Genomic DNA, 26700 nt, shown 5'->3' with positions numbered 1-26700 from the left:
ATTGCTATATTAAAGAACAATTTGAGCATAACCTGAATTTCCTTGCTTCTGCACCAGTTTTGTCCTTAAGAGACATAGAAAAATACCCAGCAGAACGAAGAAGTCCCATAGGAGTACGCAAACGCACACACATACACACCTCAAACATCTCACAAGCAGCTGTGTCACCGTGTGTGTTATGAGCCAAACCCATCCATTTCTGGGGCTACAACTTTCTATCCAATTTCAAATAACTTCTGCCATTTGGTAATAACATACAAGCTGCAACCCTTTCCTCCCATTGCTTCATCCACACTCCGTGTGCGCAGGAAGGGCACAGCAGCGCGAATGGGGAAGAAAGAAAACTAAGAAGACCCCAAGTTTTTGGTTTTGGGACCTGATAGATGCTGACATAATTTACCAAAAATGCAGGAGGTGGAACAAGCGTGGGAAGTGATGAGTTCTGCTTGAGGATGTTTTAACTGCCTGAAGAACACTCAGATGGGCTTCTGAAGTTCAGCAGAGCTCAGGGTTAAAATAGAGAGGTGTAACGGTGATAGTGATTGAGGGGCACCTGGCTGGCTCAGTCGGTTAAGCTTCTGACTGTTGCTTTCGACTCAGGTCATGATCTCATGGTCACAAGATCAAGCCCCATGTAGGGCTCAGCACTGGGCGTAGAGCCTGCTTAAAATTCTCTCTCTTCCTCTGCCCACTGTACCCTCCCCTGCTTGTGCTCTCTCTTTTCTCTCAAAGAATAAATAAAAATAAAGGTGATTGTGAGTGAGATCACATGGCCCTGGGAAGCCTGAGACACCTACAGAGCATCAAAGGAAGAAGAAGCAAAGGAAAAGACAGAAAATGAAGGGCCAGAGATGGTGGAGGATAAGGGGGAAGGTGCATCATGTAAGCTAAGGGAGGATGGCATTTTGAAAATGAGTGGCCAGCATTTAATGGCTACCAGTCACTGAGGGTTTCCCTGGTCACATATGATCTCACACTTAATCCTCAAGGCCATCCAGAGGTAATGGTGAACACATTCCTTTCAAAAAGGAAACAGGCTCAGGTTTGTTACAGAAGTTGATGAGTCACACAAGTAAATAATACGAACCCCCATTTCCTTGTCTCTGATGCTGGAGTTGACCTTTGACCGTGCTGAGCTGCATGGTCTCCATAGGAAGGCAGAGGCCAGGTTTAAGGAGTTGAGGGGGGAATGGCAAGTGGGGACAAGGAAACAACACTACGGTGGCGGGGGGCTGGGGGAGAAGAGCGAAGCAGATTGTTTGGACAGGTGGAAGATAAGGGAACGAGGAAAGGTGATTTTTGTCTGTTTCAGGATAAAGCCGATATAAACATTCACTTGTTCATTCAGTAGACATTTATGCATATTGATCATTTACTTCCAGGCACTGAGGATCTAGCAGGAAGAGCCAATGTCCCTGTCCTTGTGACATTTAACATTTTAGTGGGGGCGGCCAGCAATAAGTAAGCAATTGATAAATACACAGTTGTACATGGAGGTAGGTCTACTAAGCACAGGCAAAGCAGGGAGAGCTTAGAGAGTGCTGGAATGCAGGAACGGTCACTGGGGGAGAGCAGGAGCGCAGGAAAGGTCTCTCCGTCCCAGAAGTGACATTTGAGCAGCCCCCTGGTCTTGTGGGTCTTGAGCAAGTGAGTGGCATGATCTCTTGGATTTAAGTGGGTTTGGAAAAGGTAGCAGAAAGGGAAGGGGCGAGTGAGATGCCTACTCTTTGTCAGCAATAGGCCCAGGGCTGGGCCTTAGTGGCGAGCAGACATCCTCTTCCTCTGAAACAGGAGGACTGGCTCTGAGGGTGGGTGTCAGAAGAGGGACAGGGACACGAGGGGAGGCCCTGTGGGCAAATGTGAGTCAAAGGATCCAGAGTAGGAATAACGGGTTGAGTCAGGAATGATAATTCTCCATGAGTACAGATAATACCGTGGGATCTGAGCCTAGAGTCTGAGGTGGGGATGCTGGCATTTGGTTTCAGAGGAGGAGAGGTCCTCCTGGTACCAAAGTCTGGGCATCAGCTGTTCCTCCAACAATTGTTTCCAGCACTGGCTGTCTCCACAAGCTTTAGAGTCAGGCCCACTTAGGTTCAAGGCCATTTTTGCCACCAACTGACCTTAGGCAAGTTACTTAATCTCAGCTGTTTCCTCACCTGAGAATGAGAATAATAGTACCCACTTCGTAGCACTGCTGTGGGGGAGAAATGGAATAATACATTTTGGGCAGCCCTTGGTCATCTAACCCCTGACCCCAGAGGTGGCCCCCTGCAGCTGTATTTGGACAGTACAGTTCTGCTTGAGGCTGCACTCCTGGGAAACAGGTAACAGAATTCGGCACAAGCTTCTGATCCTGCCTGAATTGCCCATCTTTCCAAAGCACGGCATGATAACATGGGAGAAACTTTACCTTGCCTTCTGTCTTAGCAGGTACTGTTCCCCACAGCCAGTGATTTTCCATTGTTGAGAAACTGGTTGTGTGTGTGTGTGTGTGTGTGTGTGTCTCCGTGTGCAGCCAGGGGTGAGCAGAGCTTCCTGGCAGCCCCTTAGGCAGATGGACAACGAAGAGAAGCTGAACCCAGCTCTTTCCCTGACGCCCTGTGACCTCAATGATCACCTACCCATGTCAGTGTCACAAGCAAGGGCAGAGAGTTCAGGCATCATATAGACCAGGTCGCACTGTGTACTCTCACTCTGAGGTCAGGTTCCTTCTCGGGCTACAACATTTGTGGAAGAAGCAAGGCGTTTCATGCTTTGAGGGGCAGACCATCCCTGAATGTGAGTCTGAGCTCTGGCAGTGTTAGGGGTGACTCTGGAACCTAAGAGGCAGTCAAAGCTCTAAAGAGGAAGTGGAAGGGGGCCTACCCCTGCTCGGTGGGCTTGGGAAAGCTGACCCCATGGAGGGGACAGAGCAGGGGGCTGGGGAGAAATGCAGGGGGCAAGTCTGCACCTCCTGGTCACCTCTTTAGGTGTCTGGTCTTTTCAAGGAGTTGCTGGGGCATCAGAACCCCCATGGGTTCCCCAACACCTCTGCAGCACCCCCCCATCCCCAGCCCACACAAGCCACTGTGGCCTGCTACCCTGACTACTCTAGAGTCTCAACTTTTTATCTCCTCCAAAGCAAAGGAGGAACCCATGCCCCAGGTGGCATCTCTGGCCTGAGGAAATGCAGAATCAGGGATATATGGCTGAGGACACACAGCCAGGGGCAGTGACGTCAGGCACCCTCCCCCTTCCCTCCTTGGGCAGTGGTTTCCCAGGAGGTGGGATGAGAGGGCTGGCCACAGTCATATTTTACAGAATCAATAGAAGATAAACCTTTTAATTTTTTTTTTTTTTTTTGAAAAAATAAACCTCAGTGGATCTTTCTTCCTCAAAGATATGGCCTTTAGAAAACTGTGGTCCCTGTGCTTTTTATAAGATACCATTTCAAAAAAATATTTCCACAAAAAGAACTTTTGTTCATAAAAATGATTGATCTTTGATGGCTCCATATCAGTCTGTGTCCATTTCCAGAAACAGTGTTATCTGAACAAAAGGGAAAGGCTTGAGAAACGCCTCCGGCGGCCTGCTCAGTCTCCTCACCCCACCGCTGTCCCCATGTGCTCCCTCTGGGGTCTGTTGGCCTCAGTGCATCTGTCTGTGTCTCTCTTCGTGACATCCCCAGCATGTCCATCTGTCCCCACTCTGCCCATTCGTGCGATGTCTGTCAGCCTCTCTCTCCGATGTCTACCGGAGTGTCAGGAGGAACAAGAGGTCTGTGTGTCTGTCCTGTCGGGTGAGCAGGTTGTGGGCTTCCTTTTTCCAGGAATAGCTGCTATTGGGATGCTTTCCAGGTCAAGGTTACCTGGAGCTGGGTGGTCAGGGGCACAGGCCTATCTGACCTGGTCTGTGGTCAACAGGCAAGAAATGACAGCTGAGGGAACTGGAGACCAGGCTGGTCCCTTCAGGAGATGTCACTGAAGACTCCATATCCCAGGGGAAAAGATGGGTCGCATGTAACCTTCGAAGTAAGTGTGCTAAGGGGCAGAGAAGAAAGGAACGTCGAGCCCAGAAGATGCTGGCTCCTGCTGTTCCAGCCCATGCAAGCTCAGACTTCAAGCAAGGGTGTAGCTGGTCCGCCTGTAAAAGGAAAAGGGGCCAAAGAGAAAGATGAGGGTGGAAGGGGACTCTGTCCTGCCATAGACCCCACGCCCGATGGAAGTGGCAGGTCCCTGCCGTCCTAGCAACTCCTCCCCTTCACAGCCCCTTGGGAAAAGCTACAGCCCTTGTTTCCCCAAGTCCCCCCAACAATTCCCCATGTGCATGTCACTCCGAGTGTGACATGTGATCTCAGTGTTACTTGGCCCAAGTCTGAGCCATCCACACTGAGAATGAGGGACGGATGACAATGCCACTTCCTGCCAATCCTGTACAGTCCTCTGTATGCACACGTGCTCAAAGTTCTGAGTGTGTGAGCATCTCCAAAAATGCGGCCACGTGCTCGTGAAAGCCACTGGGCCAGACGTGTTGACGCTGCAGCACCAGCTTGGCCGTGGCCTCTGTGCTGGGCTTGGTTCACGGAAGTGAATAAAACACAGCCCTAGCCGTCCAGATCCCCCACAGTCCACTGGGAAGGCCAGCCAGTGGGTATCTCATCCCTGTGCGGAGGGATCAGTGCTCGGAAGTGGGAAGGACAAGGCTCAGGGAGTGGCTCAGCACAACCTGTGGGGGAAAGAGTAGAAGACAACCCAGCTTTCAGCTCCCAGGCTAGAGGATGGTGCCATCACAGGAGGAGGAGCCTAATGGGGGAAGAAGATGAGTTCGGCAGTTCAGGGCTCATCAAAACTGACTCCACACTGGTGGGACATCAGGAGGAGATGTGCAAATCAGAACCCACCATGTGGTTCTGGAACTTGAAGGAAGTCCAGGGGGGAGGGGCAGCTTTAGGAGTCACCGGGCACAAGAGGTGCTTGAGATCAAGCAAGTGGATGAGGTGAGGGGGCCAGGGGCCGAGAAGGGAGCCCTTCCACACCACCCTCTGACAGGTAATCGAGGGAGGGAGACTGAGAAGGGATGAGCAAAGCAGCTGAAGAAAATCCAGGAGAAGATGGCATCACCAAAGCTAAGTGCAGAGTCCGCAGAAGCAGGAGTGCTCAACCGTGTACGTGTCTCGGGGCACCTGCCGACCGGTCAACCTCACACCAGTGGATGTTTGTGCTTCCCTGCCGTGTGTACCCGTGTGCATGGGGTGCCCACCTCTGAAGGCTCAGCCGGCGGGAGTTCTGGCTGGGCACCTTTGGAGTGGGGCTGACCATGAGGATGCACAGACCGGTGAGGATCATGCAGGTGGGCACGGCGCCGATGAGGACCTTGAGGGTCACCACCACCTGCTCCGCCTGCTTGCAGGCTCCTGCCTCATACCCCGCAAACCTGGAGACACAGCATCCCACGCATCCAGCTCAGATCTCATGGAGCCCGGCTCCCTGCAGGAGGGGTCCCAGATACCCCACCCCCACACTACCCTGAAATTTGGATTCACTTCCTGGCCAGATCAGCCTGATCATGGCGGAAGGGAGAGTTGAGAGGATGGGCTGGCCAGGGAGGAGCTCAGACAAAACTAAGAATGTGGGGTACAGCCCCCAGAAAGGCCCCTCTCAGTCATGTGCACAGGGCAACCCGAGGCAGGTGGCTCCCCTACACTCTCTAAAGAGCAGAGCTTGGGTCCCTGACTCATAGGTGTCCCCTGGCCTATTAGGGTGGAGAACTCTGCCCTCTTCCTCCCACTCCAGTGGGAGTTAGTCTTTTGTGCCTCTAGTACAGTCCAGCCCTGGGACTCACCCCAGACTGAGAGTGGAGATGCCCAGGGCGCCTGCGCCGGAAAGCTTGGAGAAGAAGACATAGGATGAGTAGAAGATGGTCTCCAGGCCTGGGCCGTGCTGGTGCTGCAGCTGGAAGTCATCCACCACCTCTGGAAGCATGGACCTGGGGGAAGGGGCTGCAGAATTACCCCTTTTGTCCCCTTGGTAGCCATCAACATGAGAGCTTTCTGGGGACAGAGACCAAATCGGATCCATCCTTGGGTTCCTGCTGCCCAGGACCAGAAGTGGCCCACAGGGAGCCAGGCAATATGTGTGCTTGCATTTCCTCCCTTCCCCCAACACAGCTGCCCACCGTTCCTGCTGTCTGGTGCTCTTTCAGGAGAGCTCCAGCGACTGAGCTGGTGGCCTCCGTCTCCTGCAGGTGGGAGGGCCCTACCCAGCACAGGCTGGGCACAGGGGGCCTGGGACAACAGGTGGATGTGAAAGAGGACATACCCATGAGGAAGGACATGATGCTCCCACCCCTCCCCCTCACCCAGCCTACCAGGGTAGCAGCAAGGACACAGAAATGCTCATGCCAGATACAAAGGCCACCACATATGCCACAGGTGCTGTGGGCACAGCAGCCAACAGGATTGCAAAAGGCACCATCACCTGGGGAGATAGATACACTAGCTGATCCCTCCACCTGCCCCGGACTTGCTCTTTCAGTCCCACATTCACCCGTCTTTACTAATGACCCTGCACCTGGTCCTTTGCTAGGGATCGAAGACAAACAAATACACATCAGCCCTGCCAGCTCCCAGGAGGCCGAGGCCCCAAGGCCACTTCCCTGACCCCACCACCTTCCCTGAAGGCACCTCGGCCCTTGCTTCCTGCCTCACTCACACAGATCCCAAAGGCCGATGTCTTCTTCCCAAATCGCTGTAGAACCCACTCCCACAGTGGCGTGCTCAGCACAGCTGAGACCTGTGAACAGACAGAATCATCCCAGTCCGGGCCGTGCTGCCAATGTCTTTACCCACCCAGGTTCCAGAAGCCCTGGCTTTTAGGTGGGATGCTCGAACTCCACTTTGCCCCCAGATTGGAACCAGTGGCTATGAACTTTATGACCCCGGACCCAATCCTACCCTCCGCTGGAGCGCAGATGACTAAGATCACAGCAGAGTCCAAAATGTTGACCAGAATTCCGGCTATGCCATGTCTTGTCAAGGACCACATAGTTCCCCAACCTAGGCCCCTGACTGACCTTGCCTCTGCCACCTCAGGACCACTCACCAGGATGGTTAGCACCACACCCTGGACATGGTCATGTAGCCGGGAGGCATGTGTACAGAACAGGACCAGGTAGCTCTGCTCCACCTGAGGAGACCAACAGGAAGTAGGCTTGCATAGGGAATGGCAGGAACTCAGAAGTCAAGGGCAAGGCCTAGGTCTCAAGTCTGGCCTCTTTTTTGGGACCTCGAATACGGGTTGCTGCTGCCATCATGCAATCCCCTCCCCCACAGAGGACACTTAGCCCTGACACAGGGATGAATAACCATTTCTAGTCCCTCCTCACTCTTGCCTGGCTAGTGGACCTCACCACGCAGATTCTGTCAGGTTCCTAGCATCGGGGCCCTGACCCTCCCAGCCCCACAAGCTCTGTCCAGGTCTCTCTCCTCCGTGCACCAAACTCCCTAGGCCCCGTGCCAGCCACCATTTCTCCCTATTAAAGCCCAACTCTGGTTGGTGGAGCCGGGAGACCGAAGCCGAACATACACAGGGCAGTATGGCTAGGGCCAAGGCCAGAGGTACCTGAATGGCTGCTGAGATGAACAGGAAGGAGATGACCAGCTTCAGGTAAGGTGGGTGCCGGACAGTGAGCACCAGCCCAGCCAGGAAGCTCGGGCCTGGGCCTGAGGCTGGGACGGAGGAGCCTGTGACACAGGAAAGTGACACTTGGGCTTGGCAGAGTTCAAAACCAAAACCCACGCCCCAGAGGAGTCCTGTCCCTGCTTCTGCTTCCCACACTCTGACTGCACTCCCTTACCTGGTCGCTCCTTCACCCCTAGGCAGAGCAAACTACTGCACACAGGGTAGGTCACAGCAACCACAGCGGAGGCAATGGAGTAGAGACGAGTCTATGGGACAGGACAGAACTGGGGTGGAGGTGATGTCTCCCACCTACGGAAGAGGGGACACCCCGATGGGGGCAGAGGGACCCTCAGCCCAAGCCCAAGGATGCTGGGTGCCCCTCCTCCCAATCACCACAGCAGGAGATGGAGATCTCAGGGCCCAGAATGGTCCTTCTGCTGCCCCTGTGGCTCCTGCATGAATAGGAGGGCATCCATGCCACCAAGGGTCTGAGCCCTTCCTCTCTCCTTCTCTCTCATTTTTTAAGGCACAGATTTATTGCTGGGACTTCTGCAAGCTAGACCCTGAGGTTACAGTGGTGAATAAGTGACTCCTGCTTCGAGTGTGGAAGACAGACTCATGAGCCAACAGTTACAATATAGTGTGACTCACAATGACACAGACAAATGTCAACAACAGAAACGGTGCTCCCTGTCACCCAGGGGAAGATATACAAGTAATAAAATATATGTAGACATGCACAGGAGCAACAGTCACCTGCTACAGGAAAAGGTCGCCTCTGGGGAAGGGAAGAAAGAAGGAGGCAGGCTTGGGTGGGCTCAGCACGGTTGCACAGGACCCCACATTCAGGATGGTGCTGGGGTAGGCGTTAATGCTCTGCTGTCACCGTCTTGAAATGCTTGATCATTTTATCTATGAATTCGTGTTTTGTGAGTGAAGTCTGATGGGACGGTACAGCGGGACGTGACCTACCTGAAGCTTTGTGCTTTGGCTCACAGGAGGCTCCACCTCCTGGGGGTGGGGTCTCAGCCTCCTGCTTCCCATTCCTTTGCACTTTAGGCCAGGCCAACCCAAGGCCCCTGTCATCCGCACCCAGAGAGTGACCTGGTACCTTTGGGGAGGGGGCCTGTGGAGGCCTGAGTGGGGGGTGAACATGCATGTGGGTGGAGTCAGTCTGGGAGGGGCAAGGCCACCACCTCTGACCCTCAGCTGGCAGCGTCATGATGGGCCTGAGGGCAACTTGGTGGGGCCCCTCATGCACCTGGACCCAAACAATCCCTCAGTTAGGGCGGTGGGCCGTGGGAAGGACAGACTGACTTCCCTGCTGTCTCTGGAGCCCCGTGTTTTCATTTTGCACTGTAAAAGGCAAATTTCGTAGCTGGCCCTGCAGATGGGTCTGGGGATGGAAACAAGGGACTTCATTGTCATGTCTCTTCAGTGGGCGCTGGGCCAAGATGTGCTACTATTCTCCTCCCATTGATTCTCAAGCCCGGGTGGGGGGCAGAATCCCCTGGAGGGCTTGTTCAAATATGGACTGCTGGCCTCCTCCCAAAATTTGTAAATCGGGGTGGGGTCCAAGATTTGCCTTTCTAACAAGTTTCCAGGTGCTGCTGCTGCTGCTGCTGTCCAGGGACCGCACTTTGAGAACCAGAGCTGTATAATTTTTTTTTTGTAAGTCTGACATATTTATTAAACGAGCTGGCAAACAAGAAAGACGCAGAGAAAAGCAAACCCGGGGAGGAGCAACCTGAGCCAGGACCTGAAGGTGAGGGCCACCCATGCTGGAACTCCTTTACAATGGCCACCTGACTGTGCTGGGGGAAGGGCTGGAAGCTGGGGTGCCCGTGTGGGAAGCTGTTGCAATACTGGGGTGACCGGGGAGATGTTGGTGTGTGGGCCAGGCTGGAGCAGTTGGGGATGCAAGGTCATGACCTGATTCCAGATCTGCGGCCTAAAACACGGAGAGGAGTTGGTAATGGGCTGGAGCGGGGGTAACGATTGAAGAGAGAGGACTAAATGATGGCTCCTGGGGTTCCGCTGGATAATGGTATCACTTGCTCAAGGGAAAAGTCGCTGAACTTGATGGATAAAATAGATGCATGTCCCTTAGTTGCTGAAGAGAGATCTGGTTTGCAGGGAGAGGAAGGGGGACTGCTCCCAGGTCTCCCTTGTCCTTGCAAACCGGGGGTGAGGCTGGGGGTGGGGGCCACCTAGTCAGGGCTGAGTGGGACAGGCCACAGGAGACGCTTCCTCCCAAGCTCTGCAGGGACGTCAGACCCTCTCCCCTGCCCCTCCCTGCCTGTGGTCCCTCTCCACCCCTCTCCCGTCTTGCTGGTCTGCTTTAGAGGGAGGCAGGACGCCGAGTCCCGCCGGAGGAGCGGGAGGGAGCGAGAAGCGAGCGAGGACAGGGTGGCGTGGGCACTCACCGCGTCGGGAGAGACGGCGACCGGTCCGGGGAGCGCGGCGTCCTCGCACCTGTGCGGCCCGTGGGCGCCCGACACGATGAGGCCGTGGACGGCGGCCCCTATCAACGTCCCCGCCATCTCCATGGTCATCCCTGAGGCAGAGCGGCGCCAGGTGACCGGCGCTGGCGGGCCCGGGGGCGGCGGCCTCCCGCCCGATCCCACGCCCGCACTCACGGTACGCGGTGGCCGAGTCCCGCTCCCTCGGGCAGGGGGTCAGGAGCATGGTGAGCGCCGCGTAGGGCACCTGGAAGAACTGGGCGCCCAGGCCGGGCTCAGGCTGGCCCCCGCGGCCCAGACGCAGCCTCTGGGGGCCCGGGACCACAGCCCCCAGGCCCAAGCCGGCCCCTGCAGCAGGCTGGCACTGCCAGGCTGATCCCCTGTAGCCCAGAGGAAGGGGCGTAGGGCCGGAAGGGTGAGCAGGTGCCAGCAGTGGGGCCCTCCAGGACACCTACCCTCTCCCCTCCACACAGACTTCACAGTGGCCAATGGCCCTCTCTGGGGTTCCCGGAGTCCAGGCCCCGGGCAGGGGAGCCACTTGCTTACCGTGGCCAGGGCCTGGAACAGGGAGTAGAAGGTGGTGTACCAGAGGCCCCGCAAGCTGGTGAAGGGGGGCAGGAACCACAGGAGGAAGTAGGCCGTCGTGATGAAGGGCGTACAGCCCAGCACCCTGTGGAAGCACAGCCGAGGTAGGGCACCAGGACAGGGCGACTCTAAGGGCAAACCTGGAACAACCAAACCCCTCTGGGCAGAAATCCTCCGTCCCCAAGAGGAGCCCCGGGCTGGGGCTCTCAGGGTGGTCGGGGGGAGGTGGCGGTAGCCTGCAGTGTGGGGCCATTCACTGCAGAACTCTGGGCACTTGGGGCCTCCACTTGCCCATTCTCTGTATCCAGGCCTTCCAAGGCCTCCAGCCCACGCTGGCCACAAGTAGACCCCTAGATCTGGCCTGGAAGCCTTGGAGGCTTTGTCCAGCCCTGCGCCACCTGGTGAGGGAAGGCCCCTAGGAATATCTCTGAACTCCTGCATGGCTCAACCTGACCTACTTGGGTACCAGCACCTATTACTGTCCTGTCCTCTAACCATCCACTGGCTTTCCACGGGGGCTGGGAGCCAGGATCTGTGGGGCTGTGGGGCCGCTCACCAGGGCATGAGTCGTCCAGACCCTGTCCTCCTACTTCTGTTGATGAAGAACCCAGCCACAGGGTCAGCAGCTGCCCCAGACACCTTTCCTCCAAACAGGACAAGTGACACCTGGGCAGCAGGGATCTGAAAAGCACAGGTCGGGGGGTGGGGGGGATAGCCAAGGCCCCGCAGCGTCAGAGAGGGGTGTCTGGGCCTGCCCACCTGCCAGGAGAAAGTGCTGGCAACCTGGCAGGGGGCAGAACTGTGGTGTGAAGGTCTATTTGGTCTCTTTCCAGGGACACAAATCCAGAAGGCTCTAAGGGCACGCCTGCACTAGTGAAGAGAGGGGCCAGGGGAGGAGCTGACAGGCACACACTGGCACATTCCCGTTATCACTCATGACCAGCCACTTCTGGAGGAGGCTTGGGGGCCCTCATCCGAGGTGGCTCAGTGCAAGAAGGGTGACAGAGGTAGGCTTTTTGTTTCACAATGTAAATGTTTTATTCGTTTTTCTGATTACATAAATGACACACTCGTTATAAAAACATTCAAACAGTACAGAAAAATACGAGCAAAGCTCATCTGAAATCCCCCCATCCTGAGACAACTGCCAGAGCATTTTGGTGATCACCTTTTCAGGCATTTATTCATGTGCATTCAGAATTTATAATTTTACCTAAATGAGATCGTATCAGTGTCATTAAAAAAAAATCATAGGTACTATATTAGAAATCTTTTTTCTGCTTCCCCTCTGTCCTCCATCCACCATTCCCTCCTATAGCCAACATTAACAGCCTATAGATATCCTTCTGTAATTTATTTTCTCCATACTTGTATTTTAACCATATATAGTCACATACACATACTCATGTACCTACATACATGGGGCGTGTCTTTGTTTTGGTAAAATGGGATCAATTTGTATCCTGTTCTCTCAAAGTAACTTCTCTCACTTGAGGGTCATTGCGGAAATCCCTCCAAGTCAACTGGTATGGATCTAGCTCATTCTTTTGAATGGCTACAGAATAGTCCATTATGTGGATATTGCACAACTTATTATACAACTACTTCTGTATTGTTGGGCATTCATATTGTTTCCCGATTTTTCACTACAAAAAGCCCGCAGTAAACATCCTTGAGGAGGTTGCCCTCAAAGGCACTTGGCTTCCTGTCAGGTTGGGGACAGCAGTGCCATCTGCCAAGTGAAGTACAGGTAGGGGTGGAAGAAGTGGGTACCAAGGAAGATGGGGGGCCCTGTGCTGCTGTCCACACTCACCTGTGCCACATCAAGCAGGAAGAGTTGCAGGTAAAAGGCAGTGGCGCTGGAGGCCACCTGGTTGGGGATCCCACCAATGCCATAGCACACCTTGGTACAGAATGAGAGGTGACCAGCTCTGCTGTCCTGGGGAGAGACGCAGGAGCTAAGCCCCCCACCTGCACGCGCATGCGTGCGCACACACACACACAGTTCCCCACACCCTCCTGACCCCCATAAGCATCCTGAGGTCCCTATGTCTGGAGGGCTTTTCCAGTAACCTCTCAGTCCTGATTTGCCCTAAATCATCTTAAAAGGAAGTGAGGCAAAGAGGAGGAAAAAAAAGTCCTAAACCATGACCTCTCAAAGATTCCACAGTGGAAGTTCTTCCTTACACTTCCCTCTCCGTGCTTACTGCTACAGTCTGTTTTACTTTGAGTCAGCAAGCCAGAGGGAACTGGGGGGGTCAGGAGGCCCCCAACTTTGCCACCAACTCCCTGTGTGACCTTGAATAGATCACTGAATCTAAGCCTCGTCTGTCAAATGGAACATTCCTGCCAACTTCAAGAGTTGTTTTGATGCACAAACGAAGCCGAGTGTTATTTGCTCCAGGAGCGGAGTTTAATGTTCAGGATTTCTGCCAGCGCTGAACCACTGGCAGCCTGAAATCAGCCGTGGCGAATTTATACCGCAGATATCAGCAAACACTACATATCAGAGGTGCTTTCTTTATTTTCCTGGGGAGACTGTTTCCCAGCCCATCACTGAGATAAAGTATTGTTTATGACTCCAAATGTGTGCGTATCTCACAAGCCTTAAGCTATCCAGTGAACTCCAGACTGGAATATTCGACTGCCTACTCAGCCCCACATGGTTGCCTACCCGGCATTTCAGCTAAGCATGGTCAAAACACAACTCCTGATTTCCACCCATTGTCCAACCCAACTCCTAACCCTATTGTCCCCATTGCATTAAACGGCCTCCATGTCCACTCAGCAGATCAAGCCACAAACCTAGGAGCCCTTGATTTCTCTTTCCCAATCCCCCCACCAAATCGATCAGTGGCCTCCTAAATGGCTTCCCTGTTTCTGCTCTCGTTCCCTACTGTCCACTCCCTATCCAGCCGTGTAACATAAATTTGATCGTGTCTCATCTCTGCTTAAAACCCTCCAACAGCTTGCCATTGCAGTTTGAATAAAATTCCGCATCCTTCCCATGGGGCCTACAGGAATCCACAGTCAGCCCCTCCCCCCCATTCCCACCTCACTTCAACAGCTCTCCTCAACCATGGTGGCTTCCTTGCTATTCTTCAAAATGACCATGCCCATTGCTGCCTCAGGGCCTTTGCACTTCCTGTTGCTTCTGTCCACAAGGCTTTTCCTCCGAGTTTTTGCAGAGCTGACTCCTTGCCATTCAAGTCTAAGCCTGAATGTCATCTCAGAGAAGCCTTCCCTGACTACCCATGTCTCTCTCTCTCAATTATACTATCTGATATGTTCTCATTTATTTCCTGCCTCTCCCCACAAGAATATAAACTCTGAGAGCATGCACTATAATTTTTTATTCACTACCATGTCCCCAGTACCTAGAGCAATATTTGGCATATGCTCAGTATAGATATGCTGAAGAAATAAATGCCATGAAGACACTATGTAAAAGGCTGTTTCTCCAAAAGATGCTGGGAATCCTTCCTTTTCATCCTTTGCTCAGGGACATAAGGGGGAGTGGAGGGGACTATGACTTTACCCATTTTAGTATCTTGCGGGACACCCCAAATGGGCCCTTCTGAAGGGAAGTTCTTGCTAGATAAGGGTTTATCATATCCTTTGCACACTCTTCCTGTTCTCAGAAGAGAACCACACACAGGGCAAAATGTGATGTCCTTTTCTGACATTGGTGTGAACATTATTTCAACTTCCAGAAAATTTTATTAACAGGCAGAATCCAACTTGATAGCCCCACTTCACCCCATGGGACTCGTTTCCCCCTAAACACTCCTAGCAAGCTTCTGTCACATAGAAGTCACTGGAAAGAGAAATTCCAGCTGAAACTCTCTTGGAACCTTGAGGATGACAGTTTCACCCACTTAAATCACAAGCCTTTCACAGTTAACGGAGCACCGGTTTTGGTGCTAGACTAACTTGGATTCAAATTCTGTCTGCCACTTCTAGGGCAAGGTACTGAAACGTGGCTGGGCTTCACTTCCTCATGTGTAAAACGGGGTAAAAAATACACCTCGGAGGGTTGTTAGGAGAATGTAAGCCTGGCACTTCAGTTTTCCCTCTTGCCATTAATCTCACCCCGAACTTCCCTGGGAAATGAGGGTCTCCAGGGGGCCTCCTTATCTCACTTTCTTTCTTAGGGGCCACAAATCCTTTGCTCTGAGGCGTCTGAGAGGAAGAACTGAGGCAACAAAGGGAAACCAGGTGCAGCGGCGCCACGACGGACCACTGCGCGCGGAGCAAGCAACGGACCTGTGCGTCCAGCGGCAAGCTCGGAGGTCCTAACCCCTCTCCAACCCGGCCGGGCAGGCGCCCCGCCCCGAACACGCAGGAGATGAGGAAAGACGAGGACACCCCTGCCTTCCCACCTGCCCTCCACCCTCACTGGGAAGCCGGCTGCCAGGAAGTCATCTCTGGGGGGCGAGGGCCCAAGAGAGCCTGGTGCCAGGTTTTGAGAGGCTGGCTGAGCCTGCACGCTGTGCCAGGAGCCTGGGGTGAGGGGCAGCCCCGCACACACACCTGAAAGTCCCACCTGCCCGGGGTACAGGGGCGCCCTGGGAAGACCCGGGGTGTGGTGGACAACAGCCCTAGATTGGGAATCGGGAGCCCAGAGACCCGCCCTGGTCCCGCCAGCCTGGCTAAGACGCACCCAGCGGGTTACTTCACTTGTCCAGGACTCGCGAGCATCTGGCCTCTCGGCTCTCAGCGGTCCGAGTCCACCAAGGGGGTGGGAGGTGGGGGTCGGAAATCTGGAGCCCCGGGCCGGGGCCCCGCGCCCCTTCCCTCCGCCTCCCTCGCGCAGCCCCAGCTCCCCACTCGCCCTCGCCCCGCGCTCACCGAGCCGCGCTCCGAGGTGCGCGCTTCCGGCGGCGGCGGCGGCGGCGGCGCCTGGACGGCCGGGTCCCGGGGCGCTCCGGGAGACGAGGCCATGGCGCGCGGCAGCTCCGCCCGCGGCCGCTGCCCTGCGGCGTTATCGGCCGGCCGGCGCTCCGGGCCCCGCGGCGAGGGCGGCCCCGGGGCCGAGTGGGCGCGGCGCGGCGAGGGGCGGGCGGCGCGCGGGGCGGCGGGAAGCCGCGAAGTGCTGTTTCGTTTCCACAAAGGCGAAGTGCCTTGAGCCCAAATTCGCAGCGGGAGCGGGGGTGGGGTGGAGGGGCGGCCGGGAAGTCCCTGGGGACCGCTCTCCTCGGGGAAGGTCCCGGGGGGAGGGAGAGAGAGAGAGAGGGAGAGGGAGAGACGGACAGCCAGCGGCGGTTCGCGCTACACCCCTGCTAAATCCTGGCGGTGAAAGTCGCCAGATCAATTTATTTGGAAAACGAAGCTATAGAATGGACTTGTTTAGACTAAGATTGTGGCCGAGAGGCTTCCAACCGGTCAAGTTTAATACAAGATGCCTGAAACACACGCTGTCCAGCCTCACACAGATGGCATAGTATAGCCATGTAGCTAAGTTCTGGCCGGTGGATGGCTGGAGAGCAGCGTTCCAGAAAAGTCCTTACGAGAGAAGGGGTCACATCACACACTGACTTCAGACTTCAGTGTGTGAAGTCAGTAAAAATGCACCACGGACGTAAGCATAAAGGTAAAAGTATACACCACCTCGAAGAAAACAGGAGCAAATCTACACAACCTTGGGTTAGACAGCTGTTTCTTAGGACACCACAAGCTGGACCATATCTAGATGAACAACTGTGCTGCAAACAATCCAACGAGTGAAAAGACAACCCTCTGAATGGGAGAAATATCCCCACATCATAAGGGCTGGTACTGGAATATATAAAGAACACTTACAACTTAACAATAAAACACTTAAAAACGGGCAAAAGATTTCAAGAGGTACTTTTCAATAGAGAAAAAATAAGCACATGAAAAGATGCTTATGTCATTAGGGAAAACCAAAACTACAAGATCCCACAGCACTGGATGGCTAGGAATACAAAGACCAACAATAACAGCACTGGGGAGGACGTGGAGAAATCACACATTGCTTGTTGGCATGTAAACTGGTGCAGGTGCTATAGAAAATGTTGGCAATTCTTCAAAAAGTTAAACGTGGAATTAGCATATGCCCCAGCAATTCTTCCCAAGTATATACCCTAGAAAAAAACATGCTCACACAAAAATTTGAACACAAATATTCATATCAAGATTTAAAATAACCAAAAAGTGAAAACCCAAATGTCCCTTAACTGATGGATAAATAAAATGTGGTAGGTGTATCCATACAGTGGACTATTTGTTATTCCACAATAAAAAGGACATGGATGAACCTTGGAAACATTAAGTGAAAAGATACGAAAACCATATACTGTATGATTCCATGTATACAAAATGTCCAGAATAGGTGCATCAACAGAGTGTAGAACTGAGGGCAGTGAGTACAGGGTTTCTTCTAGAATGAAAACACTAGACAGAATGAAAACACTCTGAAATCAGATTGTAGTGATCCTGTGGTTATACTAAAAGCCACCGAATTGTACAATTGGGCTAATGGTAAGGTAGATTACGTCCCAATAAAGCTATCTTGTTTGTTTGTTTTGCTTTTGTTTTTAAAGGGAAAGGTGTGTGCTTCTTCCCACTGGATGAAATGCAAATGTGGTGACTGGTGCTAGGACAGTCATCTTGAGACATGGAGGTCAGTGATGGTATGTGGAGACAAGCAACACGAGTCTGACCTTTCATGAAATGCTTCTACCAGCCCTGAATTGCTTCCATCCAAATTTTGCATGGAAATGAGTAACATTTTATTTTGAAGCTACTATGAGTTTAGATTTTCTGTCATGGCTAAATACAATCCTAAAGTATGCACCATCCGGTCTAAAGCAAGCCATTCCATTTCCAATGCCTCAATTCTTTTTGAGGTGTAACTGACACAGAACAGTATACTAGTTTCAGGTGTACAAAAGTAGTGATTATTTCCTTATACTGCAAAATATGCCTCAATTCTTTAACCTACAAAATGGGTACCTTCTGTTTCCTTGATTGCAGCCTTATCAACAGTGGAAGGAGAATTAGATGATACATGTGCTAAATATTTAATTCTTTGGAAACTAAAACTCAAGCTGAAATTTCTTTGAATAATCTACCTTTACATACATTTTATTTGCATTTTTAGGCCTGGGAACACTTCATTCCCAATATTTGTACTCTGCAGCACATACTACCACAGTTTTAATTTTGAGAGAAAAGTTAAAAAAAAAATGCCCTGCATCTTTTTTTTTTTTTTACCCAGAAATATAATTAAAATACAAGGCATTTGTCCCTAACAGCTATTGTTCCTAATATAAATTTTTAAAGACAAATATGTTAGACTTCAAGAGATAAAACAGCAGGATTACAATAACCAAGAAGCCTGCCTTTTAATTAAATAAAACTAAACACTGAGTCACTTAAAAATATCTGAAAGGATGAACACCAAAATGTTATTAGAGGTTATGTTTGAAAGGTGAAATAGGTGATTTACAGATCATTTCAGCATATCTGCATTTTCTAATTTTCCACAATGAGTATGAATTACCTGTGAAAAAATATTTAAAATAAATGACAAAGAGCCAAATATTAGTCTACTCAATTAGCCACTTCTATTTGAAGATTTAGTGTGATGAGCAATTTTTTAATTAAATGGTTTGTACTTAGAGAAAGAACAAAGAAGTAAACTCTACCAAGGAGTTTTCATGCTAGTTCAACTCAGGACACAAATGGTTTTTAAAACATCTACCTCTGAGTATTAAAACTACCATATCTTAACACTTTTCAGTATTGAATGAAAGTAACACTGATTAAAGTACCTGACAAACAGAAGGCACCTAATAAACGTTCATTCTCAAACTGAAGGTCTTTGCCAGATAAAAATAACAAATGCATCCAGATGTAACTATTTTATGAGACAAATGTAGATTATTTCACAGATCCTTTTAATGAATTATTTCATTCTAAAGACAACAGTTCTTTAACCATTAGCAAAAGATTGCTTTTAAAATAAGGCACTGAAATAGATGCAAACATACTATATTTTAACACAAACACAATGAAAAAAGTATTCTGAATGAGAAAAGTATATAAAATAAATAAGACCAGTTTTGTAGCCTGCGTAACGCATAATAATTTAACCATTAAATTAGAATCCGTAAAACTAGAAATGTACTTCTATGTATCAGCCTTAACAATGATTCTCAAGAAACTGATTACGAGTTCTGAAGCAACTACACAGGTCAAATTGTGTCCTACACCCAAAGTGTTTGATGATTTTCAAGTCTGCCTTCCCTTGCCAAACCAAATTCAGTCTATATTTTCTAAAGTATGTTTTGTGTATTCTACATATTTAATTAACAACTTTACAATTTTAAACTTTAAGGTAGACAGCTTTATCAGATGATTCTCATTTTAGAAAACCTCTGAGAATATTATTCACATTAATGAAAGTTTTCACAGTTAAAAAATGAAGGTTACTGCTGATGATGGGTCTTTGTAGGAACTTGTCACTGGGGTGTATTCTACATGTACACACAAGAAAGCCCCCTATGTATCTTGTGGATAAATAATTATAAACTGGAAAATCCACAAAGGAGGCTTTTCTATAGGTACAAGAAAAATATTTCCAACAAGAAGCCCCTTTATAGAAAAAAATGCAGAATCGCATATTGACTAGAATTATGCATATCAAATTATAAAATGCTTCATGATAGGTCTAGGGAAACATTTTCTTAGAGGCTGAAAAATACACTAACAATCATTTTATATTTGAAACAGTTCGCTAATTTTTACCATCCTTTCATTTTTTGTCAAAACGCCACTATTTTTGTTTCACTGAAGAGAGAGAGAGAGAGCTCTAACAGAGCTGTAAACATCACTGACAGTATTTTCTATTATATATCTGTTCATTTCTGAGAGTAAATGACAAAAGCAAAAGGCTCTCCTTTGCTCTCTCTCTCTCTTCCTAATAAAAGGACAGGCCTCTACCATTTGTAAGGCTGGGAGCCAGAAAAGCAAGCACTCTTACTATGGACCTCAAACAGAAGGCATATCTTATAAACCAGGTCACCTAGCTATGTGTGTATTTCCCTTTTGTTATTCCTGAGCTTCTATTAAAAATCTCACTTAAATGTTCCACCCTCATCTCAGCTCTGCTTAGAGAAGATGAAGTATAAGTTTCTATCATGATTAGTTAAGAGTGAGAGGGGAACAGTCTAAGGACCAACTGAGTGAGATAAGGACACAACTTAAAGGTCTAGAAGTCCCATTTCAGTGGAGTCTTCCACTGTTCACAGTGAATGAAGCAGGCAGGTTTTCTTTCTTAGGGTAGAAGCATAGTGTTGGATTTCCTGAACACGGGTACTTCTCCTGTGTACCTAAGAATCAGATGAAATTAAACCTGCAGGATCTGGGACCCACCCCAGACACAATAAATCAGAATGCGTCTGGCAGGTGCCTGGAACAGACATTTTGAAATGCTTTCCAAGTGATTCTTACATGAATGTTTGAGAATTACTGTGAACCACTGCTTTGTAAGAATGGTTCTTTCAAGAGGTCCACAAAGTTAAAACTATTTTCAGAATCAAACTAAGACATTATTTGCTTTTTTTTTTCATTTTCTCATGAACATACAGTTGCGTTTACTAGCAGCTACATGGTGTGCAATATCACAACAGATTGAATGTGGAAGCAGACGTGAGGTTCCATCTGTCTTCTTTTAGACCGTAAAGACAGTTGCAAAAAATGGAACACAATGCCACTTTTTTCACGAAATCTTTAGAAAATGCATTTTTCATTAAAATGTGATTTATACTAACATGTGCTTATTATTTTATTGAATAAATATCTTTTAACTTTTTATTTTCAATGTTATATATATATAACACACATAAACAAAAGGTCTTGAGACCAAAAAGTTTGAGAACTGTTCTTTCCGGCAGATACCCACTACTGCCCTATGGACATTACTGCTGACAGGTATGGCTACTTAGTTTCTTGGCACATTGAATGTACATTTCACTTTAAATAAGATTCAAATAGAGAATTTGCAAAATAAGCTTCTTAAACTTATGTTCAGGCAAGGGAATTCAATCTGACGATGAAATATTCAAGTCTAACCAGTTTTAGTTAGAACTTTAAAATAAACATGTTTCCCTTGGTGGCATCAGAACGTAAATAAATAATCCTTTAACGTATACACAGGTTGACTCTGATATATGGAATAGGAAACCGTAGTTCACATGATGCATTTAAAAAACAGTAGCAATGTGCCAACACAGGCATTAGAACAGATTCTACGTGAGTGGTAGCAAATGAAAGGTTTACTCAAAATGTTAGCTAAAAACAAAACCCTAATTTTCAAAAGAAAATAAAATAGGGGATCAAGTTGGATTCCTGGATAGAAATTTTTTAAAGATTACACTTCTTGAAAGTATAGAAATGTGAATAGGCAGATTAGTATTGACATTATACTACGATGCCCAATTTTATTCTTAAATAAAAATATATTTTAGATACTATGCCAAATTAACATTTGAGTATATCTTGCCATTAGAAAATAAAAACTGAGAACACTTTGAGGTTCAGGCATAGTTGTGGTGAAAGTAGTCCTTTCTAGCCTTCTGACTGTATCCCAGGTATAAAATAATTACATTGATGCTTTGAATTTGCATGTACAAATTTCTTAATGTATTGCTATTTAAAAAATCTGAGATAGCTGACATTGAAACAAATCACTGCTGGTTGGGACCATCTGAATGAATGATGTGTGAATACATTTGCTAATTTATACCATATTTAGATTCTATAGGATATAGTGATTTAATATATCTTATTGTTGAATAACTGGTATTTGAAAATAAGTGTTTTCTGAGTAGCCTTTTGGAAAAAGTGCATTGAATACAGTTTCTAGTCATAGTTTACATTCCTAACTTGTACTTATTTAAAATCTTCTCATCAGGAGGGAGTTAAATAGCGCTCTAACCAAAAGTCCAGCAAATCAGATCTACTTTCCCTCATTTTGGTTTGAGTGTTCATTTACAACCATCATTTCTCTGCAAACTTTCCACTTAGTGTATCAAAAATCAATGTTATGAAAGTTCTCTAAAAGGTTCAGCGGTTTTTTGGAGTCTCTGAATGATTACAGCATTCTGTAAATCTGCTTCTTCCAGTGTGAGTGTTTCATCTAGCAATCTGAGGGAAGGAAGAGCTGTGGCCAGGGAAAAGGGAGGGCTTCTCTGAGATCCTTGGTATTTTTCAATGAAGTCTTTGATGTGGCTTATCCTGTAAAATAGCACAGACTATTAATATAATTTTATGAAAACGTGGATTAATGTAAGGTAATAACTTGATGATATTTAGCTATGTTCATACATAGAGCAGTGAAATTATGATGATAGAACTAATCATCTGGGTTTTTTTTTAAATGCTTATTTATTCTTGACTGACAGACAGACAGACAGACAGACAGACACACACACACACACACACAGTGCATGGAGGAAGGGCAGAGAGAGGGAGACACAGAATCCAAAGCAGGCTGCAGGCTCTGAGCCACCAGTACAGAGCACCATGCAGGGCTTGAACTCACAAACTGCAAGATCATGACCTAAGCCAAAGTCGGACACTTAACTGACTGAGCCACCCAAGCGCCCCGGGTTATCTTTCTTAAAAGTTGACTCTGGGGGCGCCTGGGTGGCTCAGTCGGTTGGGCGTCTGACTTCAGCTCAGGTCACGATCTCGCGGTCCGTGAGTTCGAGCCCCGCGTTGGGCTCTGGGCTGATGGCTCAGAGCCTGGAGCCTGTTTCCGATTCTGTGTCTCCCTCTCTCTCTGCCTCTCCCCCGTTCATGCTCTGTCTCTCTCTGTCCCCAAAATAAATAAACGTTAAAAAAAAAAAAAAAGTTGACTCTGGATAGTAAGGAATTACTATGATTTATCTTTAGTGTGATGAGGGTGTTATAGTTACATTTTTAATTTTTTTTAACTTTTTTTATTTTAGAGAGTGAGAGAGCCAGAGAACTTGAGCAGGGGAGAGAGGCTGAGGGGGAAGAGAGGGAAGGAGAGAGAGGGAAGGAGAGAGAGGGAAGGAGAGAGAGGGAGGGAGAGAGAGGGAGGGAGAGAGAGGGAGGGAGAGAGAGGGAGGGAGAGAGAGGGAGGGAGAGAGAGGGAGGGAGAGAGAGGGAGGGAGAGAGAGGGAGGGAGAGAGAGGGAGGGAGAGAGAGGGAGGGAGAGAGAGGGAGGGAGAGGGAGGGAGAGAGAGGGAGGGAGACAGAGAAAGGGAGACGGGGGGGGGGGGGGGGGCTGAAATCAAGAGTCCCAACACCTAACCGACTGAGCCATCCAGGCGCCCCCCATTGCTGATATTCTTAATCAGGATGCGAAGAATTATACCTGGCAACATCAACAATGGGTTATTCAGGAATTTCAACTTTGGGAAAATAAGCTGCAACATGCAGACCAACTTTTTTTTTTTTTTTTTTTTTTTAAAGTAGGCTCCACACCCAAAGTGGGGCTTGAACTCACAACCCCTAGATTAAGAGCTGCATGCTCCACCAACTGGGCCAGCCAGGTGCCCGTAGACCAACTTGTTAAGGAGGATATGAGAAATAACTCTGTCTGCAACCAAGATATTTCATAATTTCTAACACCGCTGGCCCCAATGATCATGCTATATTGGAGAGAAAAGTCCAGTACACTCTGGAAAAGGTCAAACCAGTACCACATAATGAAAGCGCACAGAAGTATCAGAAAGGGAGTTTACAGGATTGTGGTCTTTCCGAACATCTCAATCTGTTAAATCACTTACTTAATCATTTACGACCAAGTCACAATTCCCCCTAATTGGCTTCTTTGTGGCTGTATATGAAGACATGCTAGAAAACCAATGTGACAACAAGGAGGACATTCTTTTTTTCTACACTCAGTGAACTCACAACCCTGAGATCTGGAGTTGCAAACTCCACCAACTGAACCAGCCAGGCACCCAAAGGAGGATGTTATTTTACTTTTTTTTTTTTTTTTTTTAAAGCTTAAAAACAATTTTTTTCTTAAGCACCAAGGAGAACATTCTTCATAAAGCATTAGAGTTGTGTGAAATCCTAAAGAAAAGGACGCTAGGGGAGCCTGGGTGGCTCAGTCGGTAAAGTGTCTGACTTCAGCTCAGATCATGATCTCAGGTTCATGAGTTCGAGCCCCTGTCAGACTGGGCTGACAGTTCAGAGCCTGGAGGCTCCTCCTGATTCTGTGTCTCCCTCTCTCTCGCTGCCCCTCCTCTGCTCGCGCGCTGTGTCTCTCAAAAATGAATAAACATAAAAAAAAAATTTTTAAATAAAAAGAAAAGGACACTATAAGAAAGGAATATTGGAAATATACTGGAAGATCCCTTCAAAGCAAACCACCACAGAAGTCACCCACCAACAAATGTACAACAATAATATCATTTGGAAGAATTTGATGGAATGCTTTTATTTTAAGAGACTCTAATGCAGGAATTTAAAACTAAAGTGATCGTTCCCTTTGCCTGTGGTAGAAAATGTGCAGTGTGATGCTACTTGGGTGCTGTGGCTATTCAGACTAATAATTCTGATTCTTTTAAAGCAAAGTAATTTGGAGGGAGGGAGAAGAAACAGAGAGCCCCAAGAAGGAATGTCTGTAATCTTACCAACATTTACTCTAATGCCTTTGCATCACCTCCTCCCTAAAGGGAGTATGCGCCACTGTGTTGCATTTGCACCATTGATGAGTGCAGGTAACTTGTATGTGAAGGATGTAAAGTAACTTCGGTTTTGGTTCAGGAGCAGGAATGCAATTGTTACATTAGAGACGCTATGCCACACAGTATCTGGCTCACGGTAACCAACTACTGCCAAAAGAAAGGTTTTGTAATAAAATTATGGATGCATCCTAAAAAAATAAAAAAATGTGCAAATTAAAAAAATAAAAACAAAGTCTGATTAATAGACAATAAATATTGTTGGTCAATGATTATTAAATGCTTCAGTAATTTAGGAGAAAAAAATCTAGGTGACTATTTGCTACTGAAAATGTTGGAGTATTTTTCTACACAAAGAAGTTGAAATTAAAATATTTTATTTCCCTACAAAGAAACAAAATTTAGACTGGAATAACATATCCCCTCTTCCATTTTCTACCTGTTTAGTTTGTCTTCCATTCATTTTAAAGGAATTTGGGTCACAGAAGAACATTCTAAGGCACCATTTAAACATATGCTTCTATTATTATTATCATCAGCTCTCTGATTCTAGCTGTGTAGGGTGGTTTGCCATTTGGAAATAATAGAAGTGAAATGCCTTGAAGAGAGCCTACTATACAGAAAACACTCAATAGGTGGTAGCTAAAAACAATACACAAAAGCACAACAAGAGGAACTGAAGAGGATTGTTAGCCTAGATATAAAAACTATACTCAAATAACTATTTACAAGAAACACCTTTAAATATACAGACACATACATAGTTAAGTTGAAATTAAAAGGAAGGAGAAAGATACACCATGTAAGCAAGCACCAATCATAAGGAAGCTGGTATAAGTAACTATATTAGTATCAGGCAAAGTAAACTTCGACACAAAATTATTAGGGATTAAAAGAGATGTTTCTTTACTGCTAAAAAGGTCAATTAATCAGAAAAACAATTTTTACCTCTGCACAGACCTAACTACATAGCTTTAGCGTACATGAAGTAAAATGTTGACAGAAATAAAGGAGAAGTAGACAAATCCACAATAATAGGTGTAGATTTTAGCACAGATCTGTAAGTAACTGATAAAATAAGCAGAAAAATAAAGCAGTAATTTAATTGATTGAAAAGTTATAGTAATTAAGAGAAAGTGTAGCTGGCAAAAGATAGGTGGACCACTCAAAGAGAATGGAGAGTCCAGAACTGATCATGTGATTTACACAAAGCTGCCACAGCAATCGGGCCAGGAAAGAAGTCTCTTCCACAGTGTAACATCTGGGACTTGGCCACGTGACTTGCTCCAGCGGATGTCAGAAGAGTGACACAAGTAAAACTTTGCTTAGTGGGACGAGCCTTGTGCCTCTGCCCTTGTTATGACAACATGGAGAAGCAGGCTGCTGATTCAAGGAGAACAGACACAAGGAGCAGACCCAGACTCACAGGGATGTGGCCTAGATTAGCGCTCCCTCAGATGACCTGCAAACGTGAATGAGCTCAGCGGAGACCAGAAAAGCCATACCAGCCAACACATAAATACTTATCATAACAGGCCAGGAGATTTTCCTATATGTTTACTGAGCAATGCTGATTGATACATCCATATAAACAAATGTAAATGTGGACCATTACCAATAAAAATAGGATGGATCATTGATTTCATATAATGGATTATACTATAGAAATGAAAATAGATGAGGTACAGTTACATACATCAACACAGATGAGTCTCAAAAACAAAAGTTGTACAACACATATAATAACATTCATATCATGGGGGCGCCTGGGTGGCTCAGTCGGTTAAGCGTCCGACTTCAGATCAGGTCATGATCTCACACTCCATGATTTCGAGCCCCACATCAGGCTCTGTGCTGACAGTTCGGAGCCTGGAGCCTGCTTCGGATTCTGTGTGTCCCTCTCTTTCTGCCCCTCCCCTGCTCATGCTCTCTGTCTCAAAAAACAAATAAAAACATTTTAAAAAATAACATTCATATCATGTTTAAAAAAAAAAAAAAAAAAAAAAGCAAAGCTGCCTTTCTTTTTCCTTACTAAACAACTTGGTCCAAAAGCCAATAGTATGGCAGAACATGGGAACCAGAAACAATAGGAGTTGTGGTGGCCCAGAACAGGGACTCAGAGTCTAAGCAGGGTGAAGAAGGTCTCTGCACAGGAAAGCTAACCACCTGCATGGTGCCAGAGCCTGATGAACACAAGAAGGGTGTCCGTGCAGGCGGAGGTGAAGCAGGGGTGGTCAGAGCTTACGCGGGTGAGGGGTGTGTCCCACACAGAAGACTTGTCCAGTACACACTGCCAGCAGC

General features: G+C 48.0%; 2 protein-coding genes across 4 annotated transcripts in view; both read right to left on the bottom strand.

Annotated features, from left to right (window-relative positions):
- Nucleotides 1–3321: 3321 nt before the first annotated feature.
- MFSD2B (MFSD2 lysolipid transporter B, sphingolipid) lies at nucleotides 3322–18163 on the bottom strand. Of its 2 annotated transcripts, none has more exons than XM_078444929.2 (14): nucleotides 15557–18163; nucleotides 12519–12644; nucleotides 11262–11386; nucleotides 10667–10845; nucleotides 10298–10376; nucleotides 10085–10215; nucleotides 7834–7924; nucleotides 7599–7720; nucleotides 7080–7163; nucleotides 6690–6770; nucleotides 6346–6455; nucleotides 5821–5964; nucleotides 5239–5412; nucleotides 3322–4122 (listed from the first exon to the last, which is right to left on the bottom strand). In XM_078444929.2, exons 2-14 carry the CDS (start codon nucleotides 12599–12601, stop codon nucleotides 4098–4100), a joined length of 1428 nt encoding a protein of 475 aa, XP_078301055.1. In that variant the 5' UTR covers nucleotides 12602–12644; nucleotides 15557–18163; the 3' UTR covers nucleotides 3322–4097. The 2 variants fall into 2 exon arrangements, with proteins under 2 accessions (XP_078301055.1, XP_060505768.1); XM_060649785.3 differs by having other exon boundaries at nucleotides 3324–4122; nucleotides 10667–10790.
- Nucleotides 18164–20794: 2631 nt separating this feature from the next.
- UBXN2A (UBX domain protein 2A) overlaps nucleotides 20795–26700 on the bottom strand; it is a 44667-nt gene continuing 38761 nt past the window's right edge. For both annotated transcript variants that reach the window (XM_078444930.2, XM_078444931.2), the window contains exon 7: nucleotides 20795–21970. In XM_078444930.2, the coding sequence (XP_078301056.1) occupies nucleotides 21778–21970 (193 nt within the window). In that variant the 3' untranslated portion in view covers nucleotides 20795–21777. The remainder of the gene's footprint in view (nucleotides 21971–26700) is intronic.

This window comes from Panthera onca, chromosome A3, assembly GCF_046562875.1.
Source record: "Panthera onca isolate mPanOnc1 chromosome A3, mPanOnc1 haplotype 2, whole genome shotgun sequence".
NCBI lineage: Eukaryota > Metazoa > Chordata > Mammalia > Carnivora > Felidae > Panthera > Panthera onca.
The sequence above is the reverse complement of the archived record's forward strand: the minus strand, read 5'-3'. Positions and strand labels throughout refer to the sequence as shown.

Excerpts from the sequence above, each read along its gene's own strand:
- MFSD2B (XM_060649785.3), bottom strand. The coding sequence starts at position 15,649 with ATGGCCTCGTCTCCCGGAGCGCCCCGGGACCCGGCCGTCCAGGCGCCG. Across the intron at positions 7,721-7,833 it reads AGGGGTGAAGGAGCGACCAG|GCTCCTCCGTCCCAGCCTCA; the intron begins GTAAGGGAGTGC and ends CCTGTGTCACAG. Across the intron at positions 6,456-6,689 it reads CATCGGCCTTTGGGATCTGT|GTGATGGTGCCTTTTGCAAT; the intron begins GTGAGTGAGGCA and ends CTATCTCCCCAG.